This window comes from Phalacrocorax carbo, chromosome 20 (genome assembly GCF_963921805.1).
Source record: "Phalacrocorax carbo chromosome 20, bPhaCar2.1, whole genome shotgun sequence".
NCBI lineage: Eukaryota > Metazoa > Chordata > Aves > Suliformes > Phalacrocoracidae > Phalacrocorax > Phalacrocorax carbo.
This window is the reverse complement of record NC_087532.1, coordinates 7,295,931-7,312,998: the sequence shown is the minus strand read 5'-3', so window position 1 is coordinate 7,312,998 and position 17,068 is coordinate 7,295,931. Positions and strand designations below refer to the sequence as shown.

The following is a 17,068-nucleotide window of genomic DNA, read 5'->3' as shown; positions in this document are numbered from 1 at the left end:
AATCCCAATGCTTGAGCTGAAGCCACTTGTTGCGTTTGTTCCTGGTGTTTCCTGGGAACCCCAGCCGAATGTCTGCCCTTTCCCGAGCAGCCCTGGGTGTCCGGCTGCACTTTGAACCCCCGGGAGGGTGGAGGGAGGGATAGTGGAGGTGGCTGGCTCTCTGCCCAGCTGCAGCACTCCAGCCAAGGCGGGACAGGCTCTGTGGCACCCTTCGCTCTGCTCTGTGTGGGGCAGAGGGTCGGAGCCCTTGGGACAGGATGAGGCGCCTGCTCTGGGCTGGCTGCAGCCAGCTGCTGCCCCGGGAAGCCAGGCTCTGCGCTTCTAAGATGTCAGGGGCTGCTGCAGCAGCCGCCCTACGCCACAGTCTGTGGCCCCCGGCTCTTCTGGCCGCCTCCGGCTCCTCGCCCAGTGTGTCCGTGGGGCTCCTCCTGCACCCGGCCCCAGGGCATGGGGCCCCATGCCGCTGGGGCTCGCAGTTCAACCTGCCCCCCTGTGCCCAGCTCGTGGCCCGGCCCGTGGGGGTCTGCTCCATGATGAAACTGCCTGTTCAGGTGTCAGCAGAGGGACTGGACGCAGCTTTTGTTGGTGTCCCTCTAGACACGGGCACATCCAACCGGCCGGGAGCCAGGTAAGGGCTAGCCGTGGTGCCAGGGCAGCTGGTGCTTTGCTCTGGCCGGCCAGCACGGCTCTCCTCCCGCGAGAGGCGTGCTGCATGCGTGGTGCTGGCATCGGGATCTGCCCAGCACCTTTCCCAGGCCGTGCGCTCTCTCTCCCCAGGTTCGGTCCGCGCCAGATCCGGGCCGAGTCCGTGATGGTGAGGAGGTACAACGCCAGCACCGGGGCAGCGCCTTTCGACTCCTTGCAGGTGGCTGACATTGGGGATGTGAACGTGAACCTCTACAACCTGCCTGACAGCTGCCGCCTCATCCGAGAGTCCTACCAGAGGATAGTGGCCTCGGGCTGTGTGCCCCTCACCTTGGGTAAGGACCCCACATCTCCCTGCTCATCCAAACTCCCTCTCCTCCTGCCCTGATTCAGTCTGAACGCGGTAGAAAGTGAGCGATGAGCCTGTCCCCCTCGCTGGGCATTGTGCTGTATCGTGGATAGATTTACAGGCTCTCTGCTGAAATCACTGCCAATAATAATGCCTCTTGCGCTGTGTCAAAAATGAGGAGGATGGGTCAGCCAAGAGACTGTTTCAGTGCTCCCTAGCAAGCACAGCCTGAAGCCCAACGTAAATACAGTCAATGATGTGCTTTTTGTGTCCTTATGAGCGGGACCCAAAGCAAGAGCGGTTTGTGTCCCTCTGGAAAGCTTCAAGCTTGAGCGAGCGCCGGGGGCAGCGTGCCGCTTTGCACAAGGCGTGATTTGGGCGCGTGTTCAAGTTCCCAGCCGTCGCAGCTTGGCATCGCTAAGTGAAGCAAGTGTATAGAATAACGAGGGGCAGATTATCAGTCACAGCGTCCTCTGAAGTGAATCAAGCACCTATTTATAAGCTTGGTCAAGGGTCCCGCTCCATGGGCTGCCCCAAGGAGGGAAGAGGAGAGAGAAAGTGACCTGCACCTGGGAGCCTCAGGTTTTCCTTTAGGAATGAAGCCCTGGGGTGTATAAGTGCAGGAAAAATGCAAGGGGGGAAATATATCACCTGGGAACAACTGTAATGAGTGCTGAGCACCTCTTGCAGTGTGCTACCCCCTCTTCCCTATCCTGTTGCAGGTGGAGATCACACCATAACATACCCCATCCTGCAGGCTGTGGCAGAAAAGTAAGTTTCTAACCTGGAGATGTAGAATAAGGACCTGGGCAGGAGCCTTAGGGAGGCTGCTGGTTTGCTGTCCATGGAGTAGGCAGGGGACTAATGCGGCCACCTTGTCTTGACTAGGCATGGTCCTGTGGGACTGGTGCATGTGGATGCTCACACCGACACTGGAGACAGAGCCCTGGGGGAGAAGATATATCACGGGACCCCGTTCCGGCGCTGTGTGGAGGAGGGGCTGCTGGACTGCAGCCGTGTGGTCCAGATCGGCATCCGGGGCTCCTCCTATGACCCCCATCCTTACAAGTACTGCCAGGACCAGGTGAGCTGAGCCGCAGGCACGCACCGAGCGCTGCTTTCTTCCCCTGCCATTAATATTCCAATGTCAGTCATGTTCCCTTAGCTTCAGTGGGAGAAGAAACATCTCTTCTGCATCTTTGTCCCATGCCAGTGGCTTGGCCCGCAGGACAAGCACTCCCAGCACATGGAGGTGTTAGCTGAGCGGAGAATAAGAAAGTAGGGGTGAGCGGAGGGTGCTTCGAGGTGCAGCTTGGTCCCAGGGATGAGGCTTTATCCCAGCAGAAAGCCCCGGTGGGGCAGGGGATGCTCCGCTTTGCCCGCCTTTCCCTGAGTGGGCGCCTGTGTGTCTGTGCACCCACAGGGTTTCCGGGTGGTCCTGGCTGAAGAGTGCTGGGGGAGGTCGCTGGTGCCGCTGATGGGCGAGGTGAGGAAGCAGATGGGGGACAAGCCGGTGTACATCAGTTTCGATATTGATGGACTAGACCCCGCCTATGCCCCAGGCACCGGAACGCCGGAGATAGCCGGGCTCACACCTGCGCAGGTAAGGGGGGGTGCAGCGCTGTTTCTTGGTGAGAAGGGGATGGTTTTGCTCCCTGCTTACCGCCAGCGCAGTAAAGTAGAGGGTTATGGAGACCAGGGAACATTTCACAGTGGTAACGAGGAAAGTAAACATTGAACTGATGCGATCTGGTCTGCATAGGCTGGGTTTCCTTAGTTGCACAAGGGGAAAGCAGAGCCCTGAGACCAGTCCGCTAGGTGAGATGTATGTCTAGACCCCAAGTCTGGTTTTTTTTTCCTAGGCTTTGGAGATTATTCGTGGCTGCAAAGGACTGAACATAGTGGGATGTGACCTTGTGGAAGTTGCACCAATGTACGATGTCTCTGGTCAGTCTAAAGATGGTTGAGAGTTCCTGGCTTGTGTCAGCCCTGGTGTGGGCAGCAGGAGCCGGGCAGGGATGGGGCCCCTGTGCTCGGCCCTGGGGAGGCCCCACCTCGAATGCTGGGCTCAGGTTTGGGCCCCTCGGGACAAGAAGGGCCTTGAGGGGCTGGAGCGTGTCCAGAGAAGGGCAGCGGGGCTGGGGCAGGGTCTAGAGAACAAGTCTTATGAGGAGCGGCTGAGGGAGCTGGGGCTGTTTAGCCTGGAGAAGAGGGGGCTGAGGGGAGACCTCACTCTCTGCAACTGCCTGAAAGGAGGTTGTAGTGAGGCAGGGGTCGGTCTCTGCTCCCTAGTAACAAGCGGTAAGATGAGAGGAAACAGCCTCAAGCTGCGTCAGGTTGGATATTAGGAAAAACTTCTGCACCGAAAGGGCTGTCAAGCACTGGCACAGGCTGCCCAGGGAGGTGGTGGAGTCTCCATCCCTGGAGGTATTTAAAAGAAGGGTAGACGTGGTGCTTGAGGATATGGTTTAGTGGTGGGCTTGGCAGTGATAGGTTAGTGGTTGGATGTGATGAGCTTAAGGGTCTTTTCCAACCTTTATGATTCTATGAGAGAAAGACGTGTGCCTGGCAGAGGCGGCTGACCGCTGAGGGTGAAAGTGGTCGGGCATTAACAGCTTGCTCCCCCCCCCATTTTGTCCTTTCCCAGGTAACACAGCCCTCCTGGGGGCGAACCTGCTGTTTGAGATGCTGTGCGTTCTCCCCCGCGTGAAGACAACGTGAGGGCAGCTCCCGCCTGCCCCGGGGTGATGCAACTCCGATGTCTGCTGAGGCTTTCTGTGTCCTGTTCCCCTCAACCCGTCGCAGCAAAGGCGGGCTTTGCAGTAAGGAATAAGTGCCATTTACCACTAGAAAAGGTAATTTCAGGCTGATAAACTGTGGTAGCAAATGGGGTTGAGTAGCCCATTTACTGGTGTCTGTACCTTCTGAGTTGGCCCAGGAAAGGAAAAGATGAGGCTTAATGGCGTTTCGCCTCTGCTTTCACAGCTGGAACGCCTCACCTGGCTCATAGGGGCTCACGGCAAAACTATCACTGGTAAAAGGTTTCTTCCATTAAGACACAAAGCAGGACAACAGAAGGGCGGGCAGCCGAAGGTGGCCCAGGGCTTGTTCATTGAGCAGGGGCATATTTTCCTGCTGGGGATAACCAGGCGTCTCCGATGGCGGGAGCGTTTAATTTCCCCTGGAATATCGGAGCTGATATGGAGGTGTGGTCGGTTTGTACAAGGAAACACAGAGCCGCCTCATCACACATTAAAATAGTTTATTTTGGTTGCGAATCTGTAATAGTCTTAAAACAAAATGACATCAGTGCCTGTTCACAAATACAAAAAAAACCAAAAAAACAAACCAACAAAACCAAAAATAAAAAAGACAAGTTTGCCAAATAAGTTAATTCCCCCCTCCCAGTATCAAAAGTGCAAAATATGTACCTAGTTTTCAGTCCTACTTCTCAGGCTGCGTTAGCTTACTAGTTCCTGGCAGGCTTTCGGTGAACAGCGGAGCGGAAGCAGGCAGCCGCGATGGCTGCTGCCCACCACGCTCAGCTCGGGGAGGAGTTTTGGTACAGCCTTTATAGACCCGGGGGCCTGTATCCCTTTGCTTCAGCTTCTGAGCGGTGTGCGCTTGCTCGGAGTTCACTAGGACAGAGCACTAGGACCGGATTTCTTCAATCTTTGGATTACCAACCACCGTGTGCATAACTGAATCGCAAGCGCCTTTCGCTGCTGATACATTGTGATGGGTCAAGCACTGCTGGAGGCGGCACGTTAGAAAACTACTGGGGGGTGACGGCTCACGGCTGCTGGGAGAGGGCAGACAGACATCAGGCATAAGCAGCCTCTGACCACGCTCTTCTGTGAGAAAGCACGCAGCCAGTGCTCCACGGTGGACAGTAAAGCTAACTAAACGAGGGTTTAGAACAGTTTGGCGTTTGCTTCAGCCCCTGAAAGTTTTTCCATAAAACAGCGACATGAGCTGAGTTAAGTCTGACCTGGTTAAGCGCAGCAAAGGGCAGAGTTACAGCTCAACAGGAGCCATGCTCCCATCTAGCCACAGCCGGCGAGGGTGGACTGCTGCAAGCGCGCCTTAAACGAAATGCAGTCTAACAGGGGAGGTTATCTGTGCTAAAAAGAAAATTAAAAACAGGATTCCAGGAGGGGTGAGGCACACGAGCTGCATTTCAAAGGCTGTAAGGCCTTACCTTCTTACTTGGGGCAGGGCTGAATTCCCTTGCAGTAGCACAGCTAGGCACTTTTTTGAATGCTCTGAGGGTTTTCTGACTAGCTGAAGAGACAGCAGAGACCCAGACAGCATTCTGTTTTGCTTTTGCAAATATTTAAAAAGTTATGCGGAACCTTCCACTGGGCTGCAACCTTACTCGAGCCACGTCCTGCATGGCAAGCTGCGGGGAAAAACATGAGTGCTACAGCGATCACACTAGCCAGATGAAAATGAAGTCTAGCAGCATCAGGCCAGTGTTTTGCTCCCCGTCCTGCTCTATTTTGGCAGTATGGGTGCGCCTTAGAGCTCTTTGGCAGGGAGAAGACGTCACCTTCCTTCCTTCCCTCTACTCTAGTGCGTCATTCATGCAGCAGCACAAGCTTGGAGTCCGCTGAGCTAAAATTAAGTAACCTCACGTAGGGTCAGTTGGTAGCATCATAGCCTTTATTTGGAAGTACATTATACACGGTGTCTGAGATACCTACGGTGGTGGAAGCACGCTGGTCTGCTCCCAGGGCAGGGAGGAATGCAGCAAGCCAAGGGTCTGTGAGCAACTACGTCATGTAGGCAGTAAAATGACTTGAGCATTCCCGGATTTCGTATGGGATTGGCAGCTAGCTCAGAGAGCAGCAGTTATTCCTACTAACCGGCTGCTCCGCTAAGATGGTTGCAAGGGCTGAGTGAGCTTTTAATTAACACCATGTACTCAAATGAGCGCCCTACCGTCAGGTTCAGAGCCCCGCGGCACAGGCTGCCCCACTCAGAGCCCCGTGCTGCGGCAGTGCTGTAGCCTAACAGCGACTCAGTACCGTGTGGGGCAGTGGGAGGAGGCACAGCAAGTACCAGCCCAGGCGACAGTGCCTGCCCCGAAGCAGTGAAAAGGAAGCACAAGCCCAGCAGGATTTTGGTCCGGGCTGCAAAGAGAAACCCTGCTGCTTTGCTTTATCACTTGAGGAGAGGAAAGTGGCTGCGAGTCTGCTTCCTTCCGCCTAACCAAGGGCCACCCGTCCCCCCCAGCGGCATTGAAAGTGGCTGTTGGAGCACTGCTAGAGCAAAGCATAAACCAAATCCTGCACTTTACGACTGTTCTAGCTTCACACAGACCTACGAGTTAAAAAAAAAACCCAACAAACCTAACACAAAGAAACAAAAAACCAAGGCAGCAGCTTGCATGTTATGAAACAAGGGTTTGTGTCAGGAAGGAAACGGGCAAGAGGCTGAAACCCATGCCTAAACCAAAAGGAGTCTCACGCCTAAGCGACGGTCTGATGGTACAGCACTTCTAGGGCAACATTTCAAGAATACAATCATCGAAGAATTAGGTTCCTTGATACAAAGAAAGGTTGGTTTGTACTACAGATGTAAGGGTGTTGGAAAGGAGCCCGGACCAACTCTCTAGCAGCTAGGTAGAGTTTCTTTTACACATCTACTGGCTCATAGCAGCTCACGCCTACAATCTGAGGACACAGTTAAAGTTATGGCTCTAGGATACATCGTCTAAAATCGACAGAAGCAGAAAGGCATCCGAAAAAATCAGCGTGACATTTAAATGGCTCAACACCTTTACAGTATTTACGGCCGTGCAAAACCCCTTCCCTCCCTGGTTATGGTTTAGCTGGTGAAGCCGCGCGTGGAACTATGACACGAGGAGCATGAAACATGCAGATCACCTACAATCCCGCACCACAGGCGAGTCCCAGCTACGGGTTTGCTACGAGGAAGATGCTCCCGACCATACTTTAGATCACTTACCACAGGGGAAAGCCGATAAGTACGACTGCCTGGTGGGAGGAGGCCTTTTGGAAGGGCACGGCCTGGGAGGGTCTGCAGGGTCTTGCCAGTGTTACATCATGCACCATGGGCTAAGCACACGGGGAAGGGGAGAAAGAGAACCACAACCCGACCTGTGTCACCGGCCGCGTCCTGTCTGAGTCACCGCTGCAGAGAAGTCATGGGGTTTTTCTTCAATCGAGGTAAAACGAGAGGTGGAACGGGGGGGGAGGGGGCGACTCAGGAAGCAGATGCGGCAGGACGAGAAGGGAAAAGGGGACTTGGCTCTTCGGTTGTACAGCATCCAAACGCATGAAGGAGTTGGTGGAGGGAATTTCGGTGCACTCGGCCGGACTCCCGGGCTCCGGACACGGGGAGACATTTTCTAGTTGGCGGCCCTAGGAGAGTTCATCTAAAACCTAAGGTCCATTCGTCACGCTTGTTTGTGTGTTCCTGGAAAGCGCTGTCCCTTGTTGTCTTCATAAAAAGTTTGTCCGTTAGAATCTCTTTAAAATCCCTCAGTCTAGCGCGGGCCACGAGGGGATATAGAACCTCTGTAAGGAACCCTCTAGGAGGCGTTCCATCCAAAAGGATAATTTGTGTAATTTGTTTTTAATGGATCTAGATTCTGGGCTGCAGGAGGATTTCCCTCTGGCTTCTGTGTGTAGCGAGGAATCGTAATCCTCGCATGATCCCAGGGTTCCCCCATCATCCCCCGATCTGTGAGGCTTAAAGAGGCAGAAGTATTTCTTGTGGCCATTAAGAGCCAGGACATAGCCCGTGTAGTCGCGCTCGAGGAAATGTTTGTCGTACTGGTTTGGGATGGGGGCCGCATCCTGAGCAAACTCTAACAGGTACTCCAGCCATTCCCGGTGCTTGTCCAGGCTGAGGAAGGAGAAATGAAGAGAGCTGCTCCTGGGGCGAAAAGCAGAGAAGCAGGATTAGCATGTCTCCCGAGTCAGACTGGATTCCTACCAGACAGGTAAGCGTTTGTAAACAAGGGCAGGTGCAGAGCTGTGTCGCCACAGCTCCTTTTTTAACCCAGTCCAGCACAGGTGACAACTACCTAGTGTGTGGCACTGGCGCACTTTATTGAAGTGTGGGCACAGCCAAAGCGGCAGCAGCGCCAGACCTGTCTGGCCACCTTCACTGAGTACGGCCGGGAAAGGCCGCTCAGTTTTTGGTGGCTAATGAGCGCAGAGGCCGCTTTGCTCGCCAAAAGCGTTCTCTCCTGGTGGTTGAGCCAACACTGCTCCTAACTTGTCGTCAGAGAGGCATTACACAAGTTGTTAAAATAGTAACAGAAACCCGGGGAGGGCCCCAGCCTACCCTGTGAACGTGTAGACTTCCAGGGCAAACTTCTGGAGAAGGACGGTCTTGGTCGAGTTGGACAGGATCAAGACCACGTTCATGTGACCCGGCCTCAGGCGTACCAAGTTGCTGTTGTAGTTGATGTCTGTTAGCTCAGTCACCTCGACGAAGCCCTTTTTGGGAATCCTGCTGCAACAAAACAGTGACTGAGTGAAAGGGAAACAAGGGGCCGAGAGCGACCAAGGGCGGAGAAACCATGAACTTGTTCCCTGCGTCCTTACAGTGTGCCCTGTAGTGAAAGCCAGATTAATCGGTGCAATGGCCAGACTTGGATCTCTCCCAACAAGTCAGTCAGACCTTTACCTTTCTCCCAAGGCTGTTGTCTGGGCAAAACTCAGTGGGAATTGCTTAATCATCAAGTTAGTGCACCCTGCTCCTTGCTGGCCTGGGTCCTGGCTAACCACCGCTCCTCCTCGCCTTGCTGTGCCCGCACTACCCCGCTCAATGACTGCGCTGTGCCCGCGCAACCCTGGCACTTCTCTGCTGTCCACCTAACGCCCTCTGCGTGCTCTCTCTGCACAGCACTCCCCAAGCAATACGTCAGCAGAAAACATTTTTGGAGAATAAAGTAGGGAAGGAACCTGTTACTCTCTTTGCTGAAGCTCGTGTCGTTCTTCTCAGTCTTTGCGGCGGTTTCTTCTTTCTCAGAGGGAGGAGAGTCCCTTGTGTCGCTCGAATCACTGCAAAGGAAGATTATCTCACGTGTGTTTCAGGCACCAGACTGGGCTGAGGTGCTACTGGCTGGACCGTAAGATCCCTGAGGACGTTTTGGCATGCGCTCACCTGAAAGCCTGAACAATAACGGTGCCAAAGAGAATGAAGAGCGCAGAGAAGAGCAGGGACAGCAGCGGCATCATTTCTCGCCTGAGGGGAAGATTTGCAAACAGCAATCAGGTCAGCGAGTTGCACGGTGTCTGCTCGAATTTCAGTTCCTGTCTACCTCAAGTAATACCAAGCAGTTTCCCCAGAAACTCGGCTCATTTCCTGGGGTCCTAAAGATGATCAAGATTTTGAGTGCTGTCCTGCTCCCACCCAAAAGGAAGAGAAAAAAAATGCATCCATTTTAAAAATAAGGTGACAGGGAAGCGGTGAAAAACAACAACAGTTGGGTGTTTTTCTGGAGTGTAATGTCCATGCTCAGCCCCAGGGCCAAAGTACCCAGTACTTGAGGCAGAAGCTAGCACTGCTGTGGTGTCAGCGCTCTTCACCTAAACCTCCAGAGGGTATGGTGCCTCTGTGTTTTGGTATGTTCCCAATTCCTGGTAATAAGAACCTGGTTCTACTACATATCTGAACAAGATAACAGCAATCCCACGCCCTTTAGAGACTTGTTAACACCCAATCCCTACCAGTTACTATGAAACAAGCTGTCCCAGCAGTCCGAGATATAATCCATCATGGAGTAGAGCCATCGGATAAGGAACATCTGTTTAAAAAGAAGAAAAGCAAATGACAAATGCACTGTCCAGGCCCCTGATGGGACTCCCGCCCCTTAAACAGAACCCTGGGCTGAATCAGCTTTGGAGCACGCCACGAGCTTCCTTCCATGCGCGAGAAAACTTTTAAGACTCTTGCCTTGGTATTTTAAAATAAAATCAGTGCCTGTGAATGACCGTAACGGGACCGTCCAAAAAGGTAACGTGGCTGTTAGGCAGCTGGAAAGGCCGAGCACTCACGGGAGCGAGTTCATCATTCAAGTCTGCCAGGACAGTCTCTGAAGAGAGAAGGCTGGGGTCTGTCCTCAACTGGTCCAGGAGATCCAGGAGGATGAAGTTGTCCTCTTTACTGCCTTGCCAGGCCTCCTCCAAGGTTTTATAGCCGACCTTCCCTGCGTTATTGCGTCTCTCCAGAATGACCACCTGGATGAGCCAAGAACATTGCACATGTCAGAGTGGAAGGTACTTTTTACTAGGCAGAAGTTATGCTTCTAATTACTGCCCAGAATTAGGTGTCAGATCAAGGTATAGCGTCCTACATAAAGTGATCTGAAGGAAAATGACAGATGAAAAAAAGAAGCGGGGGGGGGAAGAAAAAGGAAACCCTCACAGCTGATTTTCCTCGATACTTCTCATCATCCATCAGCAAGGCGTCCACAAATTCCGGCTGCCGATCGTTATAGATGTGCACAAACTTCAGCGTGTCTTTCGTGTTGGCCACAGCAAAAGTCAAAAATGCCTCGTAAGCCTCAGCAAACTTATCGCCTTCTCCGGTAAGTAAGACCACACAGTGCCTAGAAACACAACCAGAGGGAGGATTAAGAGCTATTCTGGACGTGAGAGGAAATGACCATCCCCTTCCTGCTAGCCAGAACGATCCTGAAGTGCCAGAAACCTATCAAACAATGCGGATACCCAGCACGATCCAATGCAGTTGTTTCCCTTTTCCCTCCGAATCAAACACAAGGTGCCTTTAGGAGCGGCCCCAAAGCCTTGGGGAACAAAAAGGGGGATGCGCCACCCACAGAGCCTTACTTTCGCTGACGGTGAGACTTCTTCACGGGACACAGCTCCTGGAACAGCCTCTGGTTGGTGAGTCTGGCCACCATGAGGAACTTATTCTGGGAAAGGAAGTCATCAATGAGCTGCTTCTTCATGTCTCGTGCCTGGCGAGGACAAGGAAAGCAGAGGTCAGAACCGAGCAGGCTAAGGAGAATAAAGCCTTTGCGATGTTCTCATCTGAAGCCTGGGGAAGGCTGCCAGCCATCACGGGCCTCACTGAAACCACCCCTGTTGTTTTGAGGCCCTGAGACCAAGAAGCTACCTGCGGCCACCCTCCTCAAAAGGTCAGACGCTGTAGCTGAGGCCTGCTGAGCTTGCTCCCTCCTCACGGTTGCTCCCTGCCTCTGCTGGAGCCTGAGTTTCTGCTGAGGACAAATGCTCCCTACTCTGAAACACGCCACTGACTAACCCCTCGTTGCAAGCCCAGTCACAAAATCTCAGCGTCCGTTTCACATTAAGCTCCCGGCGAGGGCTCTGGGCAATACCTGCACCACATCAGCGGGCCTGTCGATGTGCTCCTTGAAGATCATCATGGTGGGAGTGTAGACATTGATGTTGTACTGACTGGACAACTCTTCAGTGCCTTGGAGTCCGACGTACACATAACCAAAGGACAAGTAGTCTCGGTAGGCAAAGGCAGTCAGCTGGACGGGAAGAAAGCGCCCGCGCGTGTTTACATTACAGAGCAAACAGCATTTTCTCCCCCGAGCGCCTGTGGTGACTTTGCTTCGAGAACACCTCCTGCTGTTTAAATGTCACTGGGTACGTGCTGCAGGAGGTAAAAGCCCTTCCTCTCCCTCACTGAACTGCAGTTTGCATTCTCTTAGTCACCGTACCGGGAGCCTCAACAGATCCGCAGATTTATTTTACAACCTGACATTTTGCAGGGGAGCAGGGGTTTCTTAGGCAACGGGCTTTCTGGTAACCCAAATTAGATGTGCCACAAAATCCCCTCCTTACCTGTAAAGGTTAGTGTGCGCCTCTGTCGCCGCTACTTCCGAAACCCACCCGCACTTTCGCGCTCGCTAAGGGTACAGCCGTGGCAGGACAGAGAAACTCTCTGCTCTCCCCTAGACCCGGTCAATAGAATTTAGAAGTGTCGAACTGCCTCTGCTCACAGCAACATCGCATTTTCTTTTGGAACAGCTGGATTTATTAGCAAGTCGACAACACAGCGATAGAAATCTTATTACCTTGTATAACAGCGGCACAACTGGCATATGATCAAATAGGAGGACATGGGGCTTGTTTTCTTTCTTCCAGTTGGAAAGAAAGCGGATGTAGTTTTTATCTGTAATCTTTAAATAGAATCAGAACATTAGTTTAACCTCAGAGCGGTTAGACACATGCAATGCTGTACAGCCAGGTGTCCGAATGAGAACTGAGGCTGCAAAAAGCTGCTGTGGTACCTCTTTGACCTAGAGGAAGGAGATAAAAGGGAGATCACAGCTCAATCAGGGGCCTGCAGGGAGAGGAGAGCTGACTGCTAGCTCCTTTTTTGAGGAATGCCTGGCTGTGGGAGGTGAAACAGCTGCTGTAGCTGTGGAAAGGGACAGCAGACCCTGCTTTTGGGTCACAAACTCCAATACCTGGAGGTCAGCAGGTCAAGAGCGCATTGGGAAGGGCAGCCCTTGCTGAAGACCCCAAGGGAAAAGGAGGCTGCAGGCAGAGGACAGGCAGGTGAGAGCGCAGTGGGGGCTCACCCGGCCACATGGCACCAAAAGGGGAGGTGGGTGCTTGAGAACCCCGCCAAAAATAACTGAGCAAGGCCGAAATGCAGGAATTTTCTATTTACTGGGAGGTTTGTAGCTCTTACTTTGAAAGGGCTCACACTGCTGGCTCTGGTTTCAAAGGTCTGAATCAAAACCAGATGAAGCAAACCTCGGGTCTCCATGCGGGTGAGTTTCAGCCTACCAGTTAGCGAATGGTCCTTAATTTGCTGGATGAAACCCCGAGAAAGTAGAAGGGAAGTGAAATCCAGCAGGCAGGTAGGGCACAAGCACTGATTCCTAACCCAGGGGTAGCTTTTGTACAGCTCTGGCAGCCACGGGGTACGAAGCCGGGAGGGCGGCAGGCACACAAAGCTGCTGGCATAACCACGTCGTAGCGGGACTAGCCCTTTCGCGAGAAGCGTTACGGAGCAGCCTTGCGCGATGGCTTCCGACAGCTCCGGGGTTTGTAGCTGTGATTACAGCTCTCAAACCGCCTCGCTTCACCAGCCTCAGTCAGATCTTCTCACATTCGTGAGGCAGATCAGCTCAGGGGCCAAATTAAACACATTAGCTGCTGAAACAGCTAAGGAGAGATGAGTATCCAGACAGACACGAGAAACAGCACATGACACACTTACTCAAGCGTACCTTTTCTACAAGATTCCCTGGCAGAAGGTTCTCCACGAACTGGCGCAGGTTTTCCCGAATGACAGCGTTGTGGAAGAAGGTGATTTTCCCGTTAATGAGCCCTAGCAGGGACGGTGTGCTGTGTGCACCCAGGTGATGGGCGAGGCGCCTTTCGTACCCAGCGTGAACGACTCCGATTCCCGCTCCTGACAAAGGAGAAGCGGGTTCACATGAGAGATCATTGATGACCCCAAATGCATATAGCAGAAAACTGAGGTGGAAGACCTGTTCCCTTGCCCAGCACCCTGCTCAGGAGTTATTCATGCAATAGTCTTTCCTAACTCTGTACTTTCCTCCTCTTCCAATCCCCTGAAAATTGTATTTAAAACTCCTAGATTTGTCTAGGGGGGAACAGAGAGAACACACTGTCCTCTTTTGTTCTGTCCGCTCATATTTCATTTCATTTTTCACAGTAAAACCTCAAGGAGAAAAATCTTAGTAAGCAGGAACTATGATGCCTTTGTCTCCTGCCGTCCATTGAGTTTGTGTTTTTCTGGAAGCGCATGCAGACGACATCTGCGGGGAAAACAAGGAAGCTGGGGCTGGAGGGACAAAATACCTCCCTCACATCCAAACCTGTTCACTAAGTCTCAAAACTTCACCGTACAGCAGCGGCCCTAGAGACAAGGACGTATTCTGCAGGGTCATTTGCTTACCAAAGCCATCTGAGCACAGGACAAAATGCGACACGGCACTTATGCCGGTGGCCTAAACTCGTGGTGGTGCCATCGGCCCTCGGCCACGCCATCGTTTGTAATCATCAGCGTTGGACTAAGCCGCTAGCTCTACGGGCAGGAGAAAAGGCATCTTGCTCTTGCGATCTACGGGACTGGTTCTTTCCTCATTCCTAACACATAGCTTCATCGATTATGATATTAGTAACATTTGGGAAAGCATTAGGATAAACCCCATAGGAAATCTACAGGTTCAGCTCGTTCCTCCAAAGCTGAAGGCAATCTCTGCAGCCTTGCTGGGCGAGGGACACATGCCTGGCCTAAATGGCCTCCTCCTTACCCAGCGCCTCCAATTCCTGAGCGACTTCCTTCCACACGGGCTCGATGTGGATGCAGCTGAAGCACCAGTCCGAGGTTATTTTAATGAGGTAAGGCTTCTTGAAACTATCTGGCACGATTTCATTGATGTAGTGGGAAAAATGGAGCAAATACTTCTCGTCGGAGGTGTCGCGCCTCTCCGAATTAAAGGGGAAATGGAAGAAAGACTCATCAAAATAGAAGCCTTCATGGAAGTGGTGGAACTGGCGATGCTGGTGCTGAGAGTAGCCCTGGCTTTCCCCAGCATCTCCGTAGCGATCAAAGTTTGCCCTCTTTTCCTCGTTGGAGAGAATCTGGAGAGAAGATGATAGAAGAACGGTCGCCTGAACCTGTGAGGGGGAACTGCCCTGACAAGAATCCCTTAGTAAACAACTGCAGCTGCATAAAGTCGGGCTACGAGGGAACGTGTAGCCTTTGCTGCGTGTCAGAGGGATAGATATTCTGGAAAAGGGAACTATTGCATCGCCTCCAGGCTCCCTGTGGTAAATAAGGGTAAGAAAAAGACAAAGCCCCAAAAAAAGGAACCTGTAAATCACCAGTAAATCACCACTGCCGTACCCATTTCTGACACCAGTCGCTCCCTGAGCCTGAACGTCACACCATCTGAGCATTAACGCTCTTTTCCGGAGTGGCTTTTGCTGGCATCTGCTTGAACACTGAGGGTTTTCTGGACACATCGGAAAGCACCAAAAGTTGTAGCCAGCAGTCAGAAGCCCCACAGAGAAACGGCCTTTTTTGGCTGGAAGGTGAGAATCTGTGTTATTTCCACGGGCTCAGCTCATTTGCTGCGGAAGTATCGGCTCAGCCGCCGCAAACCGGGGCAGCCGATTTCGAGAGCTGTGCAGGAGTGACGTGCAAATAACTACTTATGCAAAGAACAACTGGAGGTGGCTAAAGCCATGTGGTGATTAATGTTGCTTACATCACCCCCAAAATGCTTGTAGGTATGTGACATGGACAAGGTGGCCACCCAGCTGCATGGGGCTCGGCAAATACCCGCTCCTCCCTCGTTTGAGGCTTTTTAGCGAGAACAGGGCAGACCCATAGCAAAATCTTTGCCACGGAGGCCAGGCTGGTGTTGTTCAGCAGCTCTCTGCCAAGAAAGCAGAGGAAAGCTTTCCTGTCAGTAGCATCTGCCTCTGCAGGGTCAAGCACCTTTCCCGTGTAGGTGTACGCAGAAAAAGCACAAAGCCGGGTACGGAAAAATATGGGCACTTAACTTGTAACAGCTGTGCGAGTTCAGCAAGAAGGGTGTGTTACCTCATAGGCCTTGCTAATCTGGATGAATTTGTCTTCTGCTCCTGGGTCCTTGTTTTTGTCAGGGTGCCTATGGGGCAGAACCGGAGGAAAAGGGGGTCAGCAGTTCCCTGGGGGGCACAGCAAGCTTCCAGCCTCTGTTCAGAGACGACTAGGATGTGGACGGCTGGGGAGCATGGCAGCATCCCAAGGCTGAGATCAGATTTTATGCCCGGCACGTGCTCTCCCTACCCAAACCCCATCCCAAAATGCAGCAGGGGAATATGTGCTGTCTGCCTGCAGACCCGGCCCTCCATTCCGTCCATCGCCAGCGGCCTGAGCCCAGGACAAGGTATCTTTCCTACCTGCTGTGGTGATGCGTCCCTCAGCTGCTGCCCTACATATCTACCACGTTCTGTCTGTAAAACACCTCCCATCATGGCCCTCGGGGATGTCTCGGGCAAAACTATGCAGGCTCTAAACGCTACGGGTGAGGCTATTTTCCGAGGCAACGCCTCGAGCCTGCTCCTCAGCCTGCACTGCCAAAGCGAGGGGCAGGATGTTTGTGGATCCAATGCATTTCCCTTGGGCATGGGGGCTGAGTCGCCCTTGGACACTGATGCATCAAACTGAAACCTGGATGCTGGTATATCAAAGGTTCCCAACTGAGTCAGGGAGAGCTTTTGCCCTTGTAGCCACACTTGGGGCGGGTTTCACAGCAAGGATTCCTAGCGGGGAGGTGTCTGCTTCGTTTCAGGATGACTCTTGGCCCAGGAGGAAGACCTGGTGCTTGTCTCAGACCATCTGTGGAGCCTCGTCTGGGGCAGGGAGGCAATGCCTCTGCCCAGTGGTGTCACCCACTCCTCAGGGCACAGTGGCCTAGCTCTGTCATCTGAGGGGATGTGAAACGACACCACATCTGTGTGTCCGTCCCACCCTGGTGCTAGGGTCCTAGAATGCCCTGAGCTGGGAGGGACCCACAAAGATCATCGAGTCCAACTCCTGTCCCCACACATGACAACCCTAAATTCATGCCATGTCTCTGAGGGCCTTGGCCAAGTGCTTCTTGAATATCGCCAGGCTGGTGCCGTGATGCCTCCCTGGGGAGCCTGTGCCAGGGCTCCACCACCCCCTGGGTGAGGAACCTTCTCCTAATGCCCAGCCTAACCCTCCCCTGGCACATCTCCCTGCCATTCCCTCGGGTCGGGGTGGGGTGTCAGCGCCCGGGGCAGGGGGCAGGCACGTACCATTCCCGGGCGAGCCGTTTGTAGGCCTTCTTGATGTCGGCCTGGCTGGAGCTCCGGCCCACCCCCAGCACTCGGTACGGGTCGAAATCCCCCGCCGCGGCCTGCGCTCCCAGGGCCGCCAGCAGCAGGGCGGCGGCCCAGGCCAGGCCGGCCCGCCCCAGCTCCATGGCCCCGGCGGGGGCCGGAGTGGTCCCGGGGGGACACGCGGAGGGGACCGGCGACCGGGCCGCCCTCCGCCACCCTGCGCCGCCGCTTCCGGCGCGCCCGCCCCGCCGTCACC

The 17,068-nt window shown here is 53.5% G+C and overlaps 2 protein-coding genes across 2 annotated transcripts; one reads left to right on the top strand and one right to left on the bottom strand.

Moving 5' to 3' along the window:
- Window positions 1-121: 121 nt before the first annotated feature.
- AGMAT (agmatinase (putative)) lies at window positions 122-3,883 on the top strand. The gene is made up of 7 exons (XM_064470481.1): window positions 122-628; window positions 778-980; window positions 1,717-1,765; window positions 1,883-2,078; window positions 2,418-2,597; window positions 2,857-2,941; window positions 3,642-3,883. The coding sequence occupies exons 1-7, from the start codon at window positions 258-260 to the stop codon at window positions 3,713-3,715; spliced, it is 1,158 nt and encodes a 385-aa protein (XP_064326551.1). The 5' UTR covers window positions 122-257; the 3' UTR covers window positions 3,716-3,883.
- Window positions 3,884-4,239: 356 nt separating this feature from the next.
- DNAJC16 (DnaJ heat shock protein family (Hsp40) member C16) lies at window positions 4,240-17,060 on the bottom strand. Its single transcript, XM_064470478.1, has 14 exons — window positions 16,789-17,060; window positions 15,566-15,632; window positions 14,268-14,598; window positions 13,215-13,399; window positions 12,048-12,152; window positions 11,340-11,498; window positions 10,828-10,958; window positions 10,403-10,586; window positions 10,033-10,215; window positions 9,706-9,782; window positions 9,140-9,220; window positions 8,938-9,036; window positions 8,315-8,485; window positions 4,240-7,900 (listed from the first exon to the last, which is right to left on the bottom strand). Exons 1-14 carry the CDS (start codon window positions 16,953-16,955, stop codon window positions 7,504-7,506), a joined length of 2,337 nt encoding a protein of 778 aa, XP_064326548.1. The 5' UTR covers window positions 16,956-17,060; the 3' UTR covers window positions 4,240-7,503.
- Window positions 17,061-17,068: the final 8 nt, after the last annotated feature.

Bases quoted from the DNA above. Each gene is read 5' to 3' on its own strand.
- AGMAT (XM_064470481.1), top strand. From the start codon at position 258: ATGAGGCGCCTGCTCTGGGCTGGCTGCAGCCAGCTGCTGCCCCGGGAA. The intron at 981-1,716 runs GTAAGGACCCCA...ATCCTGTTGCAG, and splicing joins CTGTGTGCCCCTCACCTTGG to GTGGAGATCACACCATAACA. The intron at 2,598-2,856 runs GTAAGGGGGGGT...TTTTTTTCCTAG, and splicing joins CCGGGCTCACACCTGCGCAG to GCTTTGGAGATTATTCGTGG.
- DNAJC16 (XM_064470478.1), bottom strand. From the start codon at position 16,955: ATGGAGCTGGGGCGGGCCGGCCTGGCCTGGGCCGCCGCCCTGCTGCTG. The intron at 10,959-11,339 runs GTATTGCCCAGA...TGTCCTCGCCAG, and splicing joins GGCCCGCTGATGTGGTGCAG to GCACGAGACATGAAGAAGCA. The intron at 10,587-10,827 runs GTAAGGCTCTGT...TTGTGTTTCTAG, and splicing joins AAGTCTCACCGTCAGCGAAA to GCACTGTGTGGTCTTACTTA.